Here is a 23,877-nt window from a genome sequence, read left to right as displayed (position 1 = left end):
CTCCACTTGAGATAATTCTCCACTTATGAAAAGATGAACTATAGCAGGTGTCAAGTTTGGCAGGCATGTTGGGTATCCACGTGACTCTTACCTCCTGAGAGAGGCGATGTGCTCGTCGGAGAGGCCGCCATCCTCTTCGCTTATAATCAACAATCTGTCCTTGAGCTCTTTTGGAGGCACGGGGAAACTTTTGAGAAAAATATCTGCGGGGACAACATACGAAAAAGTCAGTTACACACACCCGCACGCGCTTTCAGTCTTATTGAAAAGCACTTGAAACAAACCTCTCTTGACAGACACCCTCCACACCTGTGATGGAAAAACTCCAAACACATTTTGAAAGGCCGTGCGTTTAATTACATCTCTCCGCACGAACGCGGAGAGACTGAATGCATGCTGATTTACATCCTACAAAACCCAAATTGATGAGAATTTTTCCCGATAAACCTCACAGTGCTGAAGTTGCAAACGGACATGTTGTGAATATGGCGAATGGGATAACGTGTTCATTACAGCAAAATATTTGTGCTTTGATTGAGTGGCATCGAGTTCGAGGGTGCAATTAGAATGGCGAGTGCTTTTATCAACTCATGGAACAAATCCTCTTTGGATCCTGTATGGAAAGGAGGATGTCTCATGGGTAATACTATTTCATCTCAACTGGAAAATCAGCTGCTTTAGGGCACACTCACACTATCCAAAAACCACTCCCCAGCGCGATTGTTCCCCCTTCCTACTCCCCCAGAAGTACACACCCACACTGTACTTCTATTGATCTGAGTTTTCGTCATAAGGATGCAATTGTTTTGAACAAAGCAAGAATTAAAGTGCTCTCTTAACACTGGAGCCCATCGTAATGATAAGTCTGTGTTTTTATTCAGAGTCGTTTGGTGCACGATGACACACAGCCCTCTCACATGCCTATCGTATCGTGTGCAGCTCAGACATTCACGTAACCCTGCTGCATGCATCAGAAAGATTTTATGAAGGCAGATGAAGGTGGGTGGTCGCACAATTGACCTCTCTCCTTTCGAAACGCACCTGACCCCAAGTAAACCACGCTCAAGCCCACCTCTGCAGGGTCTGATTTGGATAGTGTGAGTGCACACTTATGGTGCTTTTCCATTGAATAGTTCCCCTACGGTTTGGGTCGGGTCAGCCTTCTTTTGGGGGCTTTTCCATTGGGTGCAGTACGTAGCACCCGATTCTTTTTTAGTACCACCTTGGTTGGGGTTCCAAACAACCCGAGCGGATACAAATATGTGACGCTAAAACACAAGATCACTGATTTGTCTGAGAGAATCGTCACTACCAGCGTCATCGCTATAATGTAAAAGATTAGCTTTACCCTCATGCTAGAGTAAATCTGTTGTCATCTGTGCTTTGCTGTAAGTTCCCAAACTCCCTTTAGCGATGAAAAACATCCACATGTTGAGAATCAGGAACACCATACCAGTTTTTCCAGACTTGCAGTTTGTTGCGCCACATCCGCGACGTGCACGTCCACATATATATTAATTTTGTGGCGAACTCAGAAATAAATGAATGTATGGAGATGTTTAGCAACCCAACAACGCTCTCACGTGTATGATGTCACAGCAATAGGCAGTAAATATAACGACACGCCTATAATCCCTCCCACTCCGAAGTGTTACTAAACTCGATGGAAAAGCTAACCAGGCCAAAGTGAGGTGAGCTGACCCGACCTAAACCGTGGGGAAATATGCAATGGAAAAGCACCATTTGATCTATTTTATGCATGATGAAATCTCTCAATCTCAGTTAATCAAGTTAAGTTAGGATGCATAGCGATTAGCGAAACAAACTCTTGACCGCTGAATAGAGTTGCAAAATCCTGGGAATTTTCAAGGCTGGAAACTTTCCATGGGAATAAACTGGGAATTTTTTTAAAAAAATTGCAGGGTTGCCTATAACAGTGAACTTAAATGTAGGTAAAAAAAAAAATCCTGCTGTATAATTTAGATTAAAACAACAAGATTTTATGCAAAATCAGCACACTGCTTCCTGAAGGCCCATTGAGGCCACACCGCCTGCGTGTACTTGCATTCTTCCATTAAATGTACAGATCATTTCTTGAATCCTGCAAACAAAAAATAATGTCCATCTTTGCCTGTGTTCACATCAATTACAAAAATTTGTTTAGAAATTTCTTGTTCAATGTGTTCATATTAATATGATTTCTGAAAGGTTTCTGATCAAATAAATCCAGCCTTGATGAACTTGAAGGATCAGGATTTTTCAAAATTTGTATTACCTTGCATGCATATCTGCATATGACCAAACTAAATGTTTATTTATGTTTGTATTAGATAGTGTAATATACATTTCTGCAAAAGTAAAAATATTTCCCATAAATTCCCATACATTTCTGTTAAGTTAAATTATTTCCAAAATTCCCCAGATTAAGTTCCCGTGGAAAAGTTCCAGAAATTTTCCTGGAAACATTTCGCCCCTTTGCAATCATACCGCTGAAAAAGGGAGCCTACTAACACTCGGGTTATGAAATAAGCCATAATAAGAGATATTTTAATCATATAATGGTGAAAAATCAAGCTATTTTATTAAGTCACGTTGAAGGGGAGGTTCTTTAGCTCAAGAAGTTTAAATCCTGTTCAAAAGCTGTAAGATATATAATTCCCTCTCTGTAGGTTTTATGCGGTACTTGTGTTTGTGTAAATTATATACCGTTCGTCTTACTTCCTGTGACTGCGCAGAGCTGCTCAGAGCTGCAGGGGTTTCGTGCTTTACCATCAGACGAACAGTCAGACTATTGGGAAAAACACTTCAAGCCATAATTGCAGCTCCAATCATGGATTTTAAATGAGATGTGTTTTTGTATGAGCGATAAATGCAATGGTTCCACAAAAATACACCAAGTGTGTGACTCAGCCAGGGACCTCGATATGAATGCAAATTCTTCCCAAAAAGAATTTTTCTATGAAATGCATATTTGGTATGAAAAGAGAATTTTAGCAGAATTATTTTAGCACAAATTAAATAACCGTGAGATGTCGATAAAGTCAAGCTATCTGCGAGTGCAAAGCTATAATATTCTGAGATGAGTGAAATTCAAATTCTTGTAATTCCTCCATCTGTATTTTCACCTCATGGCCATCTGTGCGTAAAAGCTACAGTAGTAATAAACTCACTAAATGTGCGCATAAAGGATCAAATTCCTAAATGCTGCTGATGCATACGTCAATACATTTCTGACTAATGTGGGCAAAGACATGAACACCAAACAGTGGTCTGTAGAAGCAGGGGACAAACTTGGTGAAGTTAATCAGCTTGTCTGAAGTGGGCATTTCCTTCCGAATGCCATGTCGATTGAGTCGCCTCTTCTTGATGCCATCATCCCAGAACCCCTACAAGCTCAATCACTTTGCACATCTTTTTACAGCGCTATTACTGATCAACATGCAATATTCATCCGAAGATGCATTACGATTTTTCTGTGCTCCGTGGCCTTTTTGCCCTCTTCGAGTTAGACTGTCTGAGAGATAAAATTGCCTGGGGGTTGCTCTGGGCTTTGATTGCACACAACTATAGCGTGTCAGAGACCAGGAAAAGACACTTGGAGAGGGAAAAGATGATCGTAAGGGTGGCATGCATTTTTTATACCGCTTTGCAAATTGATCCACCTGCATTCATCTGGCTGTCGCAGGTGCGCTGTTGTTGTTAAGATTTACAAGGATTCGCTGTAATTTCATCTTTTGAAACCTACTCACTCTTTTATTGTGCAGACAAACTTTGATCTGCATCCAAGGCAACATATCAGAGCTCGAGAAATGTTAAATGTGATCCAGTTTTTAACGTTGATTTGGCATTGCCTTATTCATATCAAGATAATATTTTATTTACATTCATACAATTATTTTATGTAGAAAACTTTAGCTGGTTTTTAACAGACTGGGTCGCATATTTATGTAACTGTTTTTTTTTGTTTGTTTTTTTATGCACCACCTGATCTTTGTTATTTCTGCAGGTAACTTTTAAATAAGTTTAAGTGCTCCTGGCTCATTCAATGGGACATGTTGCTGGTTTATTAGAATAAAACATGAAAATAAAATAAAAACGTGACATCCATATTTTATGGAATTGCCAAGGATGCTTCAAAATATTAATAACTGAGATCACAAGGACCCACTTCAAACTATTTCATCTTTAAATGTATTTTAATACGGAGGACACAAAGAGAAACCGTTATTACATTTCTAAAGATTTCAGACGAGATGAAATTGCAGTTCACCTAATCAGAGATCAGTGAGCAAGAAAGCATTTAGAGGCAAATAAAAAATTAAAACCATGTTTGACCAATTTTACTTTGTTGTCTTTCTGGGAAGGTACAAAATGATGCAACACTGCCACCTAGCTGTAGCTTTCATAGCTGCGGTCTGTGTTAAAGTCATTCATCAGGTTTACGTATAATTCAAGAGATTTAATAGTTTAGAAAAGTAATAGCACATTTCTCCTCAATATGCCACACAATACATATGAGACGATTTGCAGTACGTTTAATATTAAAGTTTAATCCCTAACACTGAATATGACTAACAGTAATAGTGAGACTGACCTCAGGTGGCATCATTAATAAACGCAAACTTATGATATCGTATAGGGTAGCTGTCTAATAATAAAGCTTTCTTAGGGCTGAACTAAATGAGCAATAGTGTTTTGCCAACTCTATTGTTATTCAAAGTCAAGCCACCAATCTTCAGTCAATGCTCTAATCCTTTCTCAGTGATCAATAACCTGCCCACCGTGACCGAATCTACCGGTTCCATAACAAACACAACATTTATAAACATCTGCCATTTCTCAAAGTAACAAAACAAGATCATTAGTAGGGGTGCAAGGCATACGGAAATTACCGAAAATATTGCAAATGTGCATATCGCAATACGCATCTTGCAATGGATTGCGATAACTGAATGACTTTAATACTTTAAAACAAAAAGTTATGTATAGTCAAAGTTTTAGTTTGATGCAGATATTAGGGAGTCTAGTGAGTGATGCATTTGTCATATTTCATTTACGTTTACGCATCTGACAGATGCTTTTATCCAAAGCAACACAAAAATTGTATTATTATTTTAGCAGAGTTCCCACACCTTAGTTATCTTCAAATTCAAGGACCTTTCAAGGACTTTCAATACCCTCAAAATTAAGGACTAAATGTGGGGACACGTTCAAGTGAGAGCAAGGTTACATTGTGTTACCTTTTAAGATACATTGTCACAGTTGCCTTTCGAGGGAACTCACGCTGCATCACTGCGGTGACACTTTGGGGACGCCTCCAAGGGTAAGTGTGTCTGAATGTGTTTATCAAATTCAACCAATGGTGAGGCTTAACGACAAAGACAGGGTGACATGGAAGCCAGGAAGTATATCGCTATCTGAAATATTGTCAAAGATGGCGTTCCAGGGACACAGGAAGTATGGCAAGGGAGACGCAGCGTCTCGTTCCCTTCTCAGGGAACAACAGTTGCATATGTAACCCCAAGACGTTTTCATGTCAAACACAATTATGCAAAAAAGCATTTTGGTATGAATCAACATTCACATCCAGAAGATATAAGCATTTAAAGTGAACAGTTTAGCACGTGTGCTTAAAAAGTCTAGATTTTTCATGATATTATCCTACACTACACAGGGAATAATATGGATTTTTTTTTTTTCAGAAAACTTCTTGCATAAAATAGATTTAATGACATGTATCTATGCCTTTAATTTTCCCCCCAGATTCACAAACTTTCAAGGATTTCAATGACCCGTGGTGACCCTGTTTTAGTATTTGTGTTTCCTGGGATCTAACCCATTTTGCACAGCTTAAGCAATGCTCTACCACTAAGCTTCATGAACTACATGAAGAATGTAGAGTTGTTATACAAGCGTTATTGTACCGCATATCATATTTTGCATCACTATCACATTTTGCTTCAAAATTATGGTTTAGTTTAGTGCAAGCTGACTTCTGTAAAACTCACAGATCGTCAACAGCCAAGAAACTCAATAACCTTATAGACAAACAATGACCACTAGAGTATCAGATGTCACAAAATATTAAAAAAAAACGGACAAACGCCAAACCACACTCGATTCATGGACGTCTCAAAATAAATATTAAAATAATAGGACTATTTACCAGTGGCGGCCGGTGACTTCTTTTTTCGAGGGTGCACGATGTGAAGATGTATGTATGCCATCATGTGTATGGTTCGTAATTTCAAAATATGTGTTCGGCATGTCGAGTGAAGTGAACCTATGTGCATCACGTGTCTTGTCAAAATTAGTGCATACTGCAGATGCATCTAAAGGGTTTATGATAAAAGAGACGCCCGTGTTTGCCAGATACTCACATAATCTCATGCGTAATCAGAGTTTACTGTTAAGTGAGTGTCTTGTGTGTATTTTGTGAACGTGAGCATCTCTTTTATCATAAATGGTTTTGACGCATATGCAGCAAACACTTATATTGACAAAACACATGATGAACATGGTTTACATGACGCAACAAACGTCTCGGTTACGTATGTAACCCTCGTTCCCTGAAGGAAGGGAACGGAGACGTCACGTCGTGACCGACGAATTGGGAACTCGCTTAGAGAGACCAATCTGCTTCGTACTCTACTAAAACGCCAATGAACTTGGCATTGAGATATTTGCATAATGCTGGCGCCGCCCCGCCAGGTGCGTATATAAGCCACAGGTGCAAATATGGAAATTAGCTTCATTTCGCTGAGAAAGCCGGAAAGTGTGACCGGCCGATAAACAGCAGGGAGCAGCCCTGTGGCGACGGGACGTGACGTCTCCGTTCCCTTCCTTCAGGGAACGAGGGTTACATACGTAACCGAGACGTTCCCTTTCAGTCGGTCACTACGACGTCACGTCGTGACCGACGAATTGGGAATCCCTACCAAAACGCCACTGAGGGCTGACCTCTTCCAGTGTCTGCGTAAAGCCCTCCGGTTCCACTTAAGGATAAGGAGAATTAGGTTTTAAGGCAGAAGGCCGGGCACTAGATGTTCCTTTAACCCCACAGTAGTGCCAGCGACTGGGAAGCGCCCTATCTGAGCGGTATAGGGACGCTGCGGAAGCCACCGCCCCGTCAAGGGCTATTGGTGGGCGAAAGTCAACCGTAGTTGAGGTATAAATGACAGCCGTGGCTGTGTAAGCAAAGCAGTGCTCTGCTGAGGGAAACGTGGGCTAGTAGGATTAACCCCACGGAAAAATACTCACAAAGGAACCCGGTGGGACGCAATGTGGATGCCCGAGCCAAACACAGGTTCGCGAGGATGCAGCTAGTGAGAGGCTGGCAGCGGATGCTCCGCAACATCAGGCTGCCAAGGCAGCGGAGGAAGGCAAAACAATTTATTACGCGTTTTTGCCTCGAAGGCCTTCCATACTGAGCTCAGTTTGGAGCAGCAGTCGGAGGCTGCAAGCCGACCTGCGAGCCTGTTCTCTGTGCTTCCCCTAACGAGGAAAGAACACGAGAGGAGACAGGCTCGACACGAACACTGTAAAATCTAATGAACGTATTAGGTGTCGCCCAACCAGCAGCTCTGCAGATGTCTGTTAGCGAGGAACCACGAGCGAATGCCCAAAATGAGGCTACACTTCTAGTAGAGTGAGCTCTCAATTTAAATGGACAAGGAATGCCCTGCAGATTATAAGCAAGGGCGATAGTATCAACTATCCAATGAGACATCCTCTGCTTAGTGACAGCTTTCCCTCTCTGCTGGCCACCATAACAAACAAGAGCTGGTCTGAGGTCCTGAGGCTTTGTGTGCGATCCACGTAGATGCGTAACGCTCGTACGGGGCATAATAAAGCCATGGTTGGGTCTGCCCTCCTCCGGGGAGCAGCGCTTGCAAGCTCACCACCTTATCTCTGAAGGGAGTGGTGGGAACTTTGGGCACGTAGCCTGGTCTGGGTCTCAGTGAGACAGCAGGACCAAACTGAAGGCACGAATCGTCAACAGAGAATGCATGTAAATTCCTTACTCTCTTACGGAGACCAATGCTAGCAGGGTCAGAGTTTTCATTGACAAAAACTTCAGACTCGCAGACTGCAAAGGCTCGAACGCGGAACCTGTAGTAGGGCTTCAGCACCATGGACAGGTCTCAGGAGGAATAGAGGGAGGGCGCGAGGGGTTTAGCCTGCGAGCGCCTCTTAAAATCTAATAACCAAATCATGCTGCCAACTGATCTGCCGTTAATAAGCGAGTGATGAGCAGAAATAGCGGCGATATCAACTTTAATGGTGGAGGGTGACAGCCTACCATCTAACCTGTGTTGAAGATATATAAAAGCACAATGTTAAGCATTCTCTGGGGTCCTCGCGTTGCGAAGAGCACCAGGTGACGAAAAAGGGTTTCATTTAAGCGCGTAAGCCCGTCTTGTGGACGGTGCTCGTACCGCGTCGATGGTGTTAGATACCGCTTGCGATAAATCACCTAAACCTTGCGCGCGCTCAACGACCATACATGGAAATCGCACAGGTCGGGGCGCGGGTGCCAAAATGTGCCCCTTCCTTGAGAAAGAAAGTCCTTCCTCAGGGGAATTCGCCAGGGAGGGGCTGTCGCGAGGAGCATTAACTCTGAAAACCAATTCCTGGTCGTCCAGTACGGGGCGACTAATAAAAGGCTCTCCTCGTCCTGCCTGACTTTGCACAGTGTCTGTGCGATTAAGCTCACTGGAGTGAATGCGTATTTGCGCATCCCCCGCGGCCAGCAGTGTGTCAGCACATCCACGCCGAGGCTGTCCTCGGTTAGTTAATAAAACAGGCGACAGTGGGTATCGTCCGGTGACGCAAATAGATCTATCTGCGCACGACCGAACTTATTCCAAATTAGCTGGACCGTCTGGGGGTGGAGTCGCCATTCTCCGGGGCGCGCAGCTCGGGAAAGCGCGTCCGCCGCTGTATTTGAGCGTCCCCGGAAAGTGAATGGCACGAAGGGACCTCAGATGCTTCTGACTCCAAAGGAGGAGATGACGAGCGAGATGCGACAGGTGACGAGAGCGCAAAAACCGCCTTAACGGTAAATAACGCAACAGTCGCAATGTTGTCAGTGTCGGCTAATACATCCTTCCCTCGCATCTCCATAGCGGAGCGTACAAGTCCCAGATATACAGCGCACCGCTCGCGGCAGTTGGGGTGCTATGCACACCCCTGAGACTGCAAGCCCGTCATACGTGGCTGCTCATCCCGTGCTGGGGGCATCGCATGCTACAGAATGCCAGGAGACCCGACTCAGAGGCATATCTTGCTATCAGAAATGCTGGGTCTGACCACGGGGTAAAATAGAAATGACACGCAGGTGTAATGGTACACGGTGTATGCCATTGCGCCACGCTCTCCTCGAGACTCGATCGTAGAACCAATGCTGAAGCGGTCTCATATGAAGCAGCTCGAGCAGATGTCACGCCGCAGCTGCTGCCATATGTCCAGGAGCTTCTGAAATTGTTTCAGAGGGACCGCGTACTTCCCTCGAATTAAACCGAGGCAAGTCAGAACTGACTGGTTGCGCGCTCTTGTAAAACACGCCAATAAATCGATCGAGTCTATTTCCATACTGAGAAAAGGATCCTCTGCACGGGGCAAAGTTGCTCTTTTCCCAGCTGACCTGATGACTTAAACGAGCGAGATGCTGAAGCATTAAATCTCTGTGTTCGCGCACGTTTGCCAAGAACGAGCCATTATAGTTGACGTAAATATAAGCAGAATGCGAACAACGCTCTCTCTCTCGGAGATTTAAATGCCGTGACTAGCACATGGAGACACGGGGAGAGAGAGACAGCTCGAATGGTGTACTTAGTATTAGTATGTCCACTCCATGAACGCAGAGCGAAAAACGGTCTAAGGCGAGGGGAGATGGACACATGAAGTACACGTCTACAGGTCTATGCTGCAAACCGATCTGAATATTGAAATACGAGCCTCGGCGTATCATCCTAAAGGATCAGATTTGTAGAGCCGGTGCGTAAATAAATCGGTCGTAACCCACCGCGTATTTTTGGGTACTATGAGATAAAGGCTGGAAAAACCCTATCATCATTCTCGGTAAGAGGGACCGGCTCGAAACGTCCTTCGCCAGCAGGACATCGACTTTTGCACGCAGTACATGTGCATCGGACGCTTCACTATAGTGAAACGAATGCCCGAGAATTTGGGGGAGTGCCGGTAATTGTATTACGTAACCGAGGCGGATAGTGCGTAAAACCCAACGAGACGGGCTGGGAACTGAAGCGAAGCATCCCGGGACCGTACGAGGAGAATTAACGACACTACCGAAGTACCCGCGGTGGGGCAGCGAAGCGAGACAGGTGATACTGCCGGTGCGTCTGCTGTGACAGCATAAACATCTACAGTATGTGTGTGTGAGACACTGACCTGAGCCCGCTGAGGGTGACGGTCGTCCGGTCTCCTCTGCGGGGAGTGCAGACTCCGATGAGGGTGCTGGTGGTCCGGTCTGCTCAGTGGAGAGCTCGGACTCCTCAGGACACCCGCTGGCGATAGAGGAGAGGTAGGGTGAGCAGGTGTACGCTCACGGCTCTCTCGATCCTCCGGAGACCTGGAGAGGAAAGAGGAATGCACTCTTATGTGTGGTTAAGTGGGTACCGGCTGGACAGCCGGTGGAACATATGCAAACCAAGGATTTTCCACCCGACCCTCTACCGGGGGAAGGAGCGAATCACTGTCTCCTGAAGAGTGATCCTCTGCCACTCCGGGTCGCCCATCTCTGGCCACTTAAACTCCCGATTTTCACGGGAAGCGGCTAAGCGGGCGGGGCGAGCTGCTGACGACCGGTTCCCCTGCGCTGCCGAGATGGGGTCCGAGGAGGGGAACGGAGGTGGCCGCCGCAGGACGCGGACGGCGAGAGGCAGACTGAGGAGCCGGCGTTGGTGGACCAGGGCAGCTCTCATCCGCCGGGGCACGACCTAGGAGATCGCCTCAGTCTGCGCAGCGGAGCTGTACGACTCCCCGGGCTCGCCGAAGAGGCCGGTCTGTGAGACAGGAGCATTCATGAAGTTGTTCCGTCATATAAGTCAGACATAGCCAAGGGTGGCGATCTTGAACACTGTGGTGGACATCGCACGACTGAAGGTCGCGGCTTCCCTCGTATATCTCTAAAGCCTTCGCTTGGTGAACCTGCAGTACGTTAATGCGTGCACGGCTGAAGCCGCGTCTCCGCATGCCTGATGGGCAGCGCCCGTAACCGGACGACTGTCTATACAAACACGGGAGGGAAGGGTTGGGAGGTCCCTCCAGGAACGCAGCTGCATCGCAACCCCCCGCTCCACTAAAGGGATCCCCCTTAGCGGCTCCGTTAGTGAGGGAGATGAGGGGTGAAAGCTGAACGGCCGAGACGGCCGCAAATCACGTCAGCTCTTCGTGCCGTCGGGAAAGGCAGGCACAGGAGGTGAGGACCGTAGAGGCCCGGGCAGCTCCGAAGTACCAATCATGTGGGCGGGACGGTTCGGGCGGAGAGGGATTAACCCCTCCAACTCTACCGTTTCCGCCGCTCGAGCGGGCACGGCCGCCATCTCCGGGAAGACTCCGCCTCGGAGAGAAAAAATGGGCACCCCTCTGATGCTGTAGAAGTGACGGGACCAGAAGGAGGTCCAGTGGATTCGGCAGAAATCGCAGAACACGACTCTGCAGTCTCCACCGGAGCCTCAACCGGCTGAGGATGAGAAGGCCGGTAGGTGAAGGACGCATCCTCCGTCCTACTCAGCGTAGTGATGCGAAGAGCGTCCTGCGAGCGCTTGACAGCCGCACCATGGCGGCGTTCAGCACTGCAAAGGCGCGGACGCCGTTCCCGTAGAAACGACAGTCGTCTCCGCAATCCAAGAGGGTTATGCTCTCACAGAGAGAGCAAAAGCTCTCCACGAACGCAGCCTCGGAGTGCTCGATGCCATAGCACGAAGACAGCGCTCGTGACCGTCACTGGAATCCCTGTACTTCTCGCATCCAAGATCGCACGGAGGAAAAGCTATCCTGAAAAGGACGCTGATCTCCGAATATACGAGAGAGTGGCTGTCTTTAAAAAGACACAGAGCTCTCACGTATCACTCTTTAGGGAAATCACTCTTAGGTGCTCAGCTGATGATGCGCACAGGGAGAGGCAACGCACACACTAAACTCAAAACAAAAAAGATGCAGAGCAGTGGAATACTGCGAGCGTCCGCTGTGTCAGTACTGCTTGTCAATCAACTTCAGCAACCGTTCCCAGAAGAGCAGAGAGTAGCTTCTCAGTAGCAGATAATGCCGGCTTTCGAAGCGAAAAAAGCTAATTTCCATATTTGCACCTGTGGCTTATATACGCACCTGGCGGGGCGGCGCCAGCATTATGCAAATATCTCAATGCCAAGTTCATTGGCGTTTTAGTAGAGTACGAAGCAGATTGGTCTCTCTAAGCGAGTTCCCAATTCGTCGGTCACGACGTGACGTCGTAGTGACCGACTGAAAGGGAACACATATTTTGAAAACGCGAGCAACACACATGACACTCCCAACAGTTAACAGACAGCATTTTATTGATACTTGTTTTTTTATGAATATGTTTGGATACTTCTTATAATTTTCTGTATGTTTGCAAATAAATTCTCCATTTGAATCAGTTTTTCCTTACAGTAAAATGTGTCTTATGTCAAAGTCACATCATGGTGCCTTTATTTTATATCACCGACATCTTAGCAAGATTATAGCTTACCCTTGGGGTCAAAGGGTGAGTTTGAGTCCTGGGTTATGATAAGCAATTGTATGGCCTACTTTATATACTTTAACTCTCAAGTTCACATGTAAAAAAAATACGTGATCACATGAGAAACCCATGTGATCACATGTGCATAATGTGATGACAATTTTTTGTGCTTCACATGGAAATTCACATGTGATTCACACAAAGTGTTCCAAAAGCACACATTTCCCATGTGCAAAACACATGTTCTGCATGTGATTCTAACATGTTTTCATGTGTCACATGTGATTTTAACATGTTTTCACACAATAAATTTCACATGTGAAATATGTGCTTTTGGAACATTTTTGTGTGAATCCCATGTGAAACACATGCGATCACATGTGCATAATGTGGTGACCATTTTTTTTACATGTGCCACATGTGATCCACTAATTTCACATGTGTTTCACATGGGATTCACACAAAAATGTTCCAAAAGCACACATTTCACATGTGAAATTGAAAGGGAATTTGCATGTGTTTCACATGTGAATTTGCATGTGCTTCACATGTGAGCCCATGTGTTTTACATGTGAGCCCATGTGTTTTACATGTGAGCCCATGTGTTTTACATGTGAGCCCATGTGTTTTACATGTGAGCCCATGTGTTTCACATGTGAATTTGCATGTGTTTCACATGAGAATTTGCATGTGTTTCACATGAGAATTTGCATGTGTTTCACATGAGAATTTGCATGTGTTTCACATGAGAATTTGCATGTGTTTCACATGTGAATTTGCATGTGTTTCACATGAGAATTTGCATGTGTTTCACATGAGAATCTGCATGTGTTTCACATGTGAATTTGCATGTGTTTCACATGAGAATTTGCATGTGTTTCACATGAGAATCTGCATGTGTTTCACATGAGAATTTGCATGTGTTTCACATGTGAATTTGCATGTGTTTCACATGAGAATTTGCATGTGTTTCACATGAGAATCTGCATGTGTTTCACATGTGAATTTGCATGTGTTTCACATGTGAATCTGCATGTGTTTCACATGTGAATCTGCATGTGTTTCACATGTGAATTTGCATGTGTTTCACATGAGAATTTGCATGTGTTTCACATGTGAATCTGCATGTGTTTCACATGTGAATCTGCGTGTTTCACATGTGAATTTGCATGTGTTTCACATGAGAATTTGCATGTGTTTCACATGAGAATCTGCATGTGTTTCACATGTGAATTTGCATGTGTTTCACATGAGAATCTGCATGTGTTTCACATGAGAATTTGCATGTGTTTCACATGTGAATTTGCATGTGTTTCACATGAGAATCTGCATGTGTTTCACATGAGAATCTGCATGTGTTTCACATGTGAATCTGCATGTGTTTCACATGTGAATCTGCATGTGTTTCACATGTGAATCTGCATGTGTTTCACCTGTGATCTCATGTGTTTCACATGGGAATTCACATGTGATTCACACAAAAGTGTTCCAAAAGCACACATTTCCCATGTGCAAAACACATGTTCTACATGTGATTTTAACATGTTTTCATGTGTCACATGTGATTTTAACATGTGTTCACACATTAAATTTCACAGGTGCAAAATCACACACATGTGATCACATGTGGCCACATGTGTATTGCACATATGAGCATGTGTATTGCACATGTGGCCACATGTGTATTGCACATGTGCCCACATGTGTATTGCACATGTGAGCAGATGTGTTTTGCACATGTGAGCACATGTGTTTTGCACATGTGAAATACATGTGCTTTTTCTGTAAGGGTTATTTTGAATCACGAGCCGCCACTGCTATTTACGTTTAGAAATATAAATTTGATTTCCAGTCGATAAGGTCTGGTTGGTGCCAGACTGTCACCAAGATTAACTCATTCCCGCCAGCCAATTTTTGAAAAGTTGCCCGCAATTTTTTTGTTATTTTCACAAAAGTTTCACAAAATGCCTTCCAGGAAAATTTTCTTCTAAAAATATATAAACATACAAATATATTAAATGAGAGAACAGACCCTCTGTTTTCAAACAAACAATAAACAAACAAACAAAACGGGGGAAAAAATAACGTTTCATCCTATCTATATTTTATCTCTGCTTATAAAGTCTTATATATGGGTATTTTTCTTAAAAAAATAAATTTTGGCAAAAAGCTGAAATAATTGCATTTTTGTGAAGGAATTTTGTTAGAGATCAGATTCAGAACGATTATCAAAATATAAACACACTGAAAAAAAATATTTATTCAGTTTACTCAATTTTTTAAGTTATAGGTGGTTGCAAATCTACCGAGCCCCTATGGTGACAATGGAGTAAAAAAAATCTAAAGTTTAGTTTCATGTGCTCACGTGAAACTTTCATGAGCTCTCGTGAAACTTTCATGTGCTCACGCAAAACCTTCATGTGCAGAATTTTTTTTAAAGTTTAGTTTCGCGTGCTCGCGTGAAACTATCGCATGCTCGCGTGAACCTATCGCTTTCACGTGCGCGCGCGCGATAGTTTCAGGTGAGCACGCGATAGTTTCACATGCGCGCGCGATAGCTTCACGTGAGCACGCGAAACTAAACTTTAAAAAAAAATTCTGCAGATGAAGGTTTCGCGTGAGCACGTGAAACTAAACTTTATTTAATTTTTACTCCATGTCCCCTTAGGGGCTCCATACAAATCAATTCATTTAAGCTACATTTAAACCTAAGTATTTTGTTTTACTTTACTTTACTTATCTTTTTTGTTTAAATGTAGCTTAAATAAATTGATTTGCAACCACTTACCTTAAAAAATTGAGTAAATTGAATGAATAATTTTTTCAGTGCAAAGTTTAAAATTAGTAAATAATTTTTTGTTTAAGTTTTTTATAAATTGGGTAAGTGCGACATCTAGTGGTTAATCACGGTATTACAGATTAACATAAAACCTCATCAGGAATAGGGCTGTGCAAAAATATCGACACAGTTAACTATCGTGATAATTTTTCCACGATATTTCAATCTCTACTATCTGTATTTTTTTAACCCATCAAATCCCTCTGTGTGCATCAAACAACCTCCTCCACCACTGCTGTAGTTGTCGCTCTCAGTTTTCTGTCATATACGGCCATTCGGCCAATGTCTCAGATGTTAGCGGGAGTAAGAAAATGGCTGCAGCTTTCAAAGTCGTCGTGTGGAAGCATTGGCTTTAAAAAAAGTTAAGCTCAATTTTTTTTACATTTTTGATATAAAAAAAGAAAAAGTATTGCAAAGTATCGCAACATGCAACGCACTGTATCGTATCGTGATACATTGTATCATGACCTATGTATCGTGATATGTATCGTGAGGCCCTTGCCAATACCCAGCCCTTATCAGGAACACGGTTTTTATGCAAATGTTCGTCAAGGGCGGGGAAAGAGTTAATCCGAATGCTAATAAATATTTGCCATATTACTATGCAGACATTTAGGTTGGTCTTTTTCGACACCTGTACTCAATTTGGCTTGGCTGTGATTTTTTTTGTGATTTATCTGCTGACAACAGACTCATAAATAATTTCCACTTGTGAAGTACTCACTGAAATTATGAGCGATCTTTGCGTTCAGCATGATTTCCATGTTAGTGCTGGACTCGGATCTGCCAGTGGCTCCTGAGTCCTTCACTCCGAACAGCTCATACAAGCGTGATGTGTCGAGATCAATCTTTTTGGGGTTCCTGCGGGCCCATATCGACTTCTCAATCTGCAAAGGGAGAAAGCAGACAATATCTTGAGTCAATTTTCTTATCTTCTCTTATCATGCCAACTGGAAAATATCAAATGCACCATGATGATTTAGCATGACAGGTGATTTCAATAATATTTAGTGATCAATAACGCATATCCATGTAAACATACAGTGCAAACTATCAAGAGGACATCTGAGAACCAGTGAGATTTAAAGTTATTAATGTGTTGTATACTGTATATACATCTGGGATGGCATGAGGATGAGTAAATTATTTCCTTAAAATCCAATATACAAAAGCAGATACCTTGTCCTGAGCAACCAGGTCCCAGTGAAAAGCTTTCATTCGGTTTGTGAGCTGCTTGGCTGTTTTATTGGGTGGTGGTGGAGGGGGTAAAGGAGCAGGTGGCACGGCATGGTTTGCAACGGGACCTGGCACGAGCATCATCGAGGTCAGAGAGAATGGCACAGGAGAAGCTGGTACGATCATAGGCGCTGCTAAAGGTATCTCCTCATATTGAATCTGTGGTTCTGGGTCGGACTTTAGTCTTGGTTTTGATCCTTGTATGGAGCTGGGTTCTTCGGCCTCGGGTACGGCTGAGGGAGTTCTGGGTAAGCGTGGTCTCGGTGAAGGTGGTATTGGTGGAGGTGTGGTGGGCATGTAGTAACTTTGCATTTCGTATTCTGATTCGATGTTGGTTTCTATAATGCCATTGTGATTTATCTCTGGTTCAGTGACTTCGTAGAAGTGTTGATGTTGTGATTTTCGTTTCCAGTCGATACATAATGTTTTAATGGCTTTCACCCAGGCGTCTCGCTCATTTGTGATGGCCTCTGAGGTCATGTGGTCACTTTTTGGTATTTTGAACCTGCCAATGTTAAAAAAATAAGACAAAAGAGTATATGAGATATGACTGTGGGATAAATGAGCAAGATAAATGTCGGTCAAACAAGAAGATGATTTTTATGATTAAATTAATTTTATTGACTATTTAGAGAATTAAGTCAATACAACATTTACATTTTTCCTGATGATTTTCATACAAGTATGCATCACAAATGTCTTAACATTCAATCAAAACTGGCTCAAATTTATGCTTACTGTTCATCAGTGCAACTTTTTTTTTAAACACAAGACCACTGGACTCACAGGAAGTTATTTCTGTCGTTGATTAGTGTAAAGGTATCAGGGGCGCTGGACGTCTCCACCCTGACGTTACCATCTGAGAGATGAATGACAACAGCCGTCCTGTCTTCTCCAGTACATCTTTCATTATCCACACTGGTGTAAATTTCCGAAATATTATAGACAAATTCGCTGGAGTAAACGAACGTGTCTGTGTCAACGGCAACTGGCAACAAGTTCAGCAAGCCAGTTTGAAGATGAGCCTCATATCTACGACACAAAACATGATATGTGTGTTAATAACATTGAAGTCATTGCTCTAACATCAAGTCATTTGCAATTAAATAAAATCCATAGATTATTACAGTTTTATGGTACTTGAGATGCTTGAAGCATATTGCTATGTGGTTGTTAGGAGGCTATGGGGGATTACTGGGGTAAACATAAGAGGTTTATGTGCTGATTTAATTGTCTATTAAAATACAAAGTTACTTTTGTTCGAGAATAACAAAGGGTTCCCACTCTAATGCCGCGTTCAGACCAGCCGCGGTAGAGGTGTCAAGCACGAGTGATTTCAATGTTAAGTCAATGTAAAGACGCGTGACGCGCATCTGGAGGTCTCGCGGGATTTTTTTTATTTTAACTTTGGCGGAAAATGCTTGCTCTAGTAGTGACGTGATTACAGCAAGCGAGCGAAGTGGCAGAAGCCCCTCCCATGACGCAAATTTCCGCATGTGTTGATGACTAGAATTTCACGTGTGGCTTTCACGCGTGAATGAAGCGAGTAAACTCAAAATGTTCAAGAGGCAAACTAGACGCGGTTTGAACCCATGGTAATGGTGCGTTCACACCAGTTGTGGTATAGAGGCAGCAAAAACGCGCTATTCGAGTTTATATATTTGAGTTTACTCAATTCATTCGCGCGTGAAAGCCGCGTGTGAAATTCTAGTCTTTCGTGACATTCACGTAGAAATTCGTGTCATGGGAGGAGCTTCTGCAACTACAGCAAGATCCTGATTGGTTAACGCGGCGCAGAAATCCGCCAAAGTTCAGATTTTCCAACTCGCGCGTTTCCTGCGGCAACGTTCTGCGCCATTCGCACCGCGCCTTTCGCACGTACTTCGCCGCAGGATGTGAATTTGTGTCTTTGCATTGACTTAACAGGTAAATCAAAGTCAAAATCCCTGACTTTTAAAGCTGAATTTCCATGACCTTTTCCAGAATGCCGTAAGCCTGGATAATGTAGAGAAGATCGTGAGTTTATAAAAATTTAGCTTAAATGCCTGAAATTACTTAACAGTGCTGATATACAGCTGTTTAAATTCAGAGGAGGCTTGATCCGGAAATGGTATTCATTATGTCACAAGTTAACAATTTTTGATAAATGAAAACTAAAATTTCAAGCAACAAACAAAAATCCATGCTATAAATTTCCCTGACTTTCAATGTCTGGAAAAGTCCTTCTCCATGAAGCTCAATTTTTAATGACTCATATCCGGAATGTTGTGGGACTGTGAGTTTATAAAAACTTAGCTTAAATGTCTGAAATGAGTAAACAATGCCAACAAATGTTTGTCAGGACGAATAAATTAGTGGGGCCCTGGACACGGAAACAGTCCTTACATCACAACTTAACAAGCAGATTACATTTGAACTCTTTCCCAACCATTGACGGTTTATCTCGTCAATTAAGAGAAAAAAATTGCATTAAAAAGTGTTCCTTTTTATGTTAATCTGTAATATCACAATTATCCACTAGATGGCACTTACCCAATTTATGAAAAAAACTGAAGCCAAAACGTTATTTATCAATTTTAAACTCTGTGTATGTTTTCATAATTGTTCTGAATCTGATTGCTAACAAAATTCCTTCACAAAAATGCAATTATTTCAGCTTTTTGCTAAAATTTGTATTTTTTTTTAAAAAATACCCATATTTAAGAATTTATAAGCAGAGAAAAATATTTTTAGATAGGATTAAACTTTTTCCCTGTTTTTTTTGTTTGTTTGTTTGTTTGTTTGAAAGCAGAGGGTCTGTTCTTTCATTTGATATACAGTATTTGTATGTTGATATATTTTTAGAAGAACATTTTCCTGGAAGGCGTTTTGTGAAACTTTTGTAAAAAATCACAAAAAAATGCTGGGGTTTAACTTTTTAAATAATGGCTGGCGGGGAAGGAGTTAATAAATGAAAAACTAAAATTTAAGGTGTCAAAAATCACTGATATTCCATGACTTTCCTGACTTTCAATATCTGGAATAGACATTTCATGATATTCCAGAAATCCAATGACCTGTGGGAACCCTGGAATCAGTCGATCTATACACACAAGTCGGGGAAGGGCAATTCATTTAACCTGCATGTTTTTGGAAACCAGAGCACACAGCCAGGGCTCAAGCCGCTATACAACCCGAGAATTGGTTTTGCAAGACGCAAACAATTCATACTTCTTCCATTTGAATGACGCCAGTCCTCCTCTTTGAAGTAAAAGTTGTCCCTCTTTGAGGTTCTCCGAAGGTACATCTGGAGTCTCTACGTCTGCTGAACTGTCCACGGGAAGACTGTATATATTATTGTAGATTACCTGATTTACCAGCTGCATGATCTGAAGATGAAGATATGCCATTAAAACTCATCTGCACATACAACACATATACATGCAAACATATTGTGTGTACATATTTATATTCATAATGTATTCATAATTTGTATTCATTCAGATGTGCATTTACTAATCTGGCACAGATTATTATTACACATAATCTCACTTTCTGTTTGTCCTCTGAAGATGCAGCCTCCAGTTCATAGTCTTGCCGTCCTTTGAATGAAATTGAGAATTTGGTGCCTGCAGAATCATGGCAGTTTTTTACATCCGAGAAAAGGAGCTGACGTTTCACGATTCCTTTCTCAATGCTGCATATTAGATTCTTGGCGAAATCAATCTTTAAGGAAGGAATCAAGACACGTTCATTCCTAATACACAATTTAAAAGACTCTTTTGGAGGAGTATTATTATTTATGGATGTTCATATATGTGACCCAGTCTATGAACTTTCATTATCTAATGATTTCATATTGATAATTTTACAGAACGTTCTTTAAAGGTGCACTGTGCAGATTTTTAGCGGCATCTGGAGGTGAAACTGTGAATTGCAACCAACGGCTCAGTCCATAGCTCACCTCTCCTTTTCAAAACGCATAGAGAAGCTACTACGGTAGTCGCACAGGACAAACATGTCGTCTGAGACAGTGCTACGGTAGAAACATGGTGGCGAGAAATTACGACTTCCATGTAATGGGACCCGCGTTGTTTGTATATAAAACAGTTCATCAAACAATAGAGTTCATCACTACTGATAATATAATTATATTATATTGCATTTCTGTCAAAAGATCCTTCTAAAAGTTACACAATGCACCTTTAAATTATGTAGGATGAATTTTATGTTAAAAAAACAGCGCCTATAGCTGGGTTTTCACAGTAAGGGTCACATATCTCTGGTTTATGCATACAAACCTGTAGCACTCTTTTCTGCCATATGTAGCGGTTGAACTTGCGGACACTGAAGTTGTATTGTTTTTCCTAAAACAGGCGTATTAATAACACTGATAAACAACACAGATTTCAGGTAATAACTAGCTATACTTCCTTAATGCATTCAAAAACATTTACAGAACCGGGTTGATTACAATCACCTTGGTGACCAGTCTTTATTACCGCTTGTGTAATGAAAACTGGTTAAGCAACAAACATTTCCCTAACAAGATCTGAGCAAAAGCAGACAACTTTCCATTCCATTGGCTCCGAGTTTAAATTACAATGACAACTATGTTAGCAATTCAGTGTCTTTATACTCTGCACAACCATTAAAAATAATTAAACAAAAAGATATTGTTAAAACATAAGGCTTGTGCTAAATATAGCTATAGATAAGTTCCTTCTTTTAAGCAACAAAGGAATGTTGCTTGACTGTGTTTACAAAACTAGAAACATATTGCATTGTGATTTTTCTTAACTTATACATTGAAGTGATGTTCTTTTCTCATATCCAATAAATTTACCTCCGTACAGAAGTTCCTCTGTGATTTTTGTAGCGTGCCACTCTTTGCACGAATCAGAGCTTCATCAATACTCAGCTGTCCTGACTTCACCATGCTCATAAGATTGATCTGCATCTCATTGCTGAGCTATAAAAAAAAGTTAAAGAAGATACTGAACACATATACACTGTAGGCTATCCATTAAATGTTTGAGGTCTGTTAAAATGAGGAAGCTTTTGGTTGGCTTCAACTTGTTGTTATATGTTTGTATCACAGCACTTCTCAATTGCCTACTGTACTACTGTACATTTTCCTCACAAGTATACCTTCAGTATAACATCTTTTCATGTTATCAGGTGTCAAGTGGTTTAACCTTTCAAATGCATCACAATGTATTTAATAATATGTATAAAAAATAACAGTTATGATATTTTTCCACATTAACTTAAAGGTTTGATTTAAATGCATATTTGTATCAGCCTGCTCATGTGTTGTCTTAAGTTAAATATGATAATAGTTTAATTTAAATCAACATTTGCACAATGCAGATATTAAGAAGTAAGTCTTACCTGAGGAAAAACCACGGCCTTGTGATCCATATTGACATAAAACATCACTCACAAGACATCAGATCACACACAAAGTGCTGTCAAATAAAAAGTTACATTGAGATTTGCTGTCTCTTGAAAATAAGAGGTGTGTTTGTGAGTATCAGAGAGACACAGAGAGGGCGAGAGAGAGTGAACTTGTGTGGTATGTTAACCTTGTAACTAAACAACTTCCTTAAATGTGGCTTACAGGTAGTAAGTTGATGAAGTTACACACCTTCACTATCTGATTTCTGATCTGTATATTGGACATATTATAATATTTGGTTCTCAGTTGTAAATGTGATGTTAATGTTTATGTAATCAGCATCACCTTCATGTATAATTTTTCATCTGTGGTTCTTTAATTTGTTTCTATGTCAGATATAACACTGATTTCCATTGGGTCATGGTTGTAAAGCGACGCTTTGTCCGCTAGATGGAGCCAGAGCGGCATGAATCAAACTTTGGATGAAATATTGTGCTGTATTTCGTCTTAAAACATGTAATAAAAAATATAATAACAACTATATAAAAAAGTAAAACTATAAAATGCGGTCATTAAAGGAAACACTTTAAGCAAGAGAAAAGTAAAGCAAGGCGTATTTAGTTAACATTTAAGCATTTGGCAAGTTATAGGCATAAATCACACGTGACAACTGAGAACCCTGTGTAAATATTAAACGTAGCATTCACCTATATAAAATAAAAACACGTGTGTGACAGGATTTTTTCTTTATTACCCAATCAGAAGGGCCGCGTACATGAGAACCACGCCAACGAAAAAACAAGAGAACCACGCCAACGGAGTCCTGTCGGACCCAAATCCGCCCGATTAGCTTCCGCTCACAACGCCAGACCGGCCGCTGTACTTTTTTTCCAAAAATAAATAAAATAAAATAAAAATACTTGAAATATATGGTGGTTATGATCGAGTTTCTAATTGTTTATATCTTTATTGCGAGACTAATCAGCAACTCTCAACAGTTTTTGCAGTTAATACTAAAACTTCTCATATTTTTGAATATTTTTGCGTTTTGTGTAATGAGTATAATCGTCGATTCTGGGTCTAAACATTGGTTGAGAGAGAAAGTTGATTACCATAAAACAAATTAATTTATTTTAGGCGCGTTCGACATCACAGATATGACATCAAAGTTCCGCGAGATCTATCCGAAAGCTATCACTCTCGCGGTAAAGTGATGTCATAAGATCGTTTGGCGCATGCATGCAGCCGACACACCTTTCGTTTGTTCGTTTTGCGCACCACACTTACGATAAGGAAAGTTTTTGTTGGTAATGTGTTAAAGTATTCACACACCAAAGTATAAATGTGTTGTTTGTTGTTGGGAAATAATCATAATAAACACGTTTTGTCAAACATAATGTTGGTTATTATGTGGCCTTTCAATAGCCTACCAAAGCTGTCAGTTCACACTTGTTTAAAAATAGTAAAGATGTGACAAAGTGACAAAGAAAAAAGATTTCCTGTTTGATTTGAGTTACATAGACATTCAGCATTGATAATAGCTTATATGAGTCTACAATCTGGCTTTGACATACAAAGGCCCCAAATAATAATAAAAATCCAGTAAATCCATGTCTTTGGGTTGAATTTCAACCATTATGTAGATTAACCACACATGTAATGTAATTAATCACATTAACTAGCATAGGTATGTGC

At 41.7% G+C, this 23,877-nt stretch overlaps 1 protein-coding gene across 1 annotated transcript in view; it reads right to left on the bottom strand.

Annotated features, from left to right (window-relative positions):
* LOC135775132 (uncharacterized) overlaps positions 1–22,346 on the bottom strand; it is a 57,558-nt gene extending 35,212 nt beyond the window's left edge. Inside the window, exons 1-9 of the mRNA XM_065285151.1 lie at positions 22,176–22,346; positions 21,628–21,753; positions 21,083–21,148; positions 20,334–20,507; positions 20,013–20,170; positions 17,589–17,834; positions 16,746–17,307; positions 16,291–16,453; positions 92–203 (exon numbers count right to left, since the gene is read on the bottom strand). Of these exons, the coding sequence (XP_065141223.1) occupies positions 92–203; positions 16,291–16,453; positions 16,746–17,307; positions 17,589–17,834; positions 20,013–20,170; positions 20,334–20,507; positions 21,083–21,148; positions 21,628–21,753; positions 22,176–22,220 (1,652 nt within the window). The 5' untranslated portion in view covers positions 22,221–22,346. The remainder of the gene's footprint in view (positions 1–91; positions 204–16,290; positions 16,454–16,745; positions 17,308–17,588; positions 17,835–20,012; positions 20,171–20,333; positions 20,508–21,082; positions 21,149–21,627; positions 21,754–22,175) is intronic.
* Positions 22,347–23,877: the final 1,531 nt, after the last annotated feature.

Source organism: Paramisgurnus dabryanus, chromosome 21, assembly GCF_030506205.2.
Source record: "Paramisgurnus dabryanus chromosome 21, PD_genome_1.1, whole genome shotgun sequence".
NCBI lineage: Eukaryota > Metazoa > Chordata > Actinopteri > Cypriniformes > Cobitidae > Paramisgurnus > Paramisgurnus dabryanus.
Note: the sequence above shows the minus strand (reverse complement) of the source record. Positions and strands in the feature narration are given on the sequence as shown.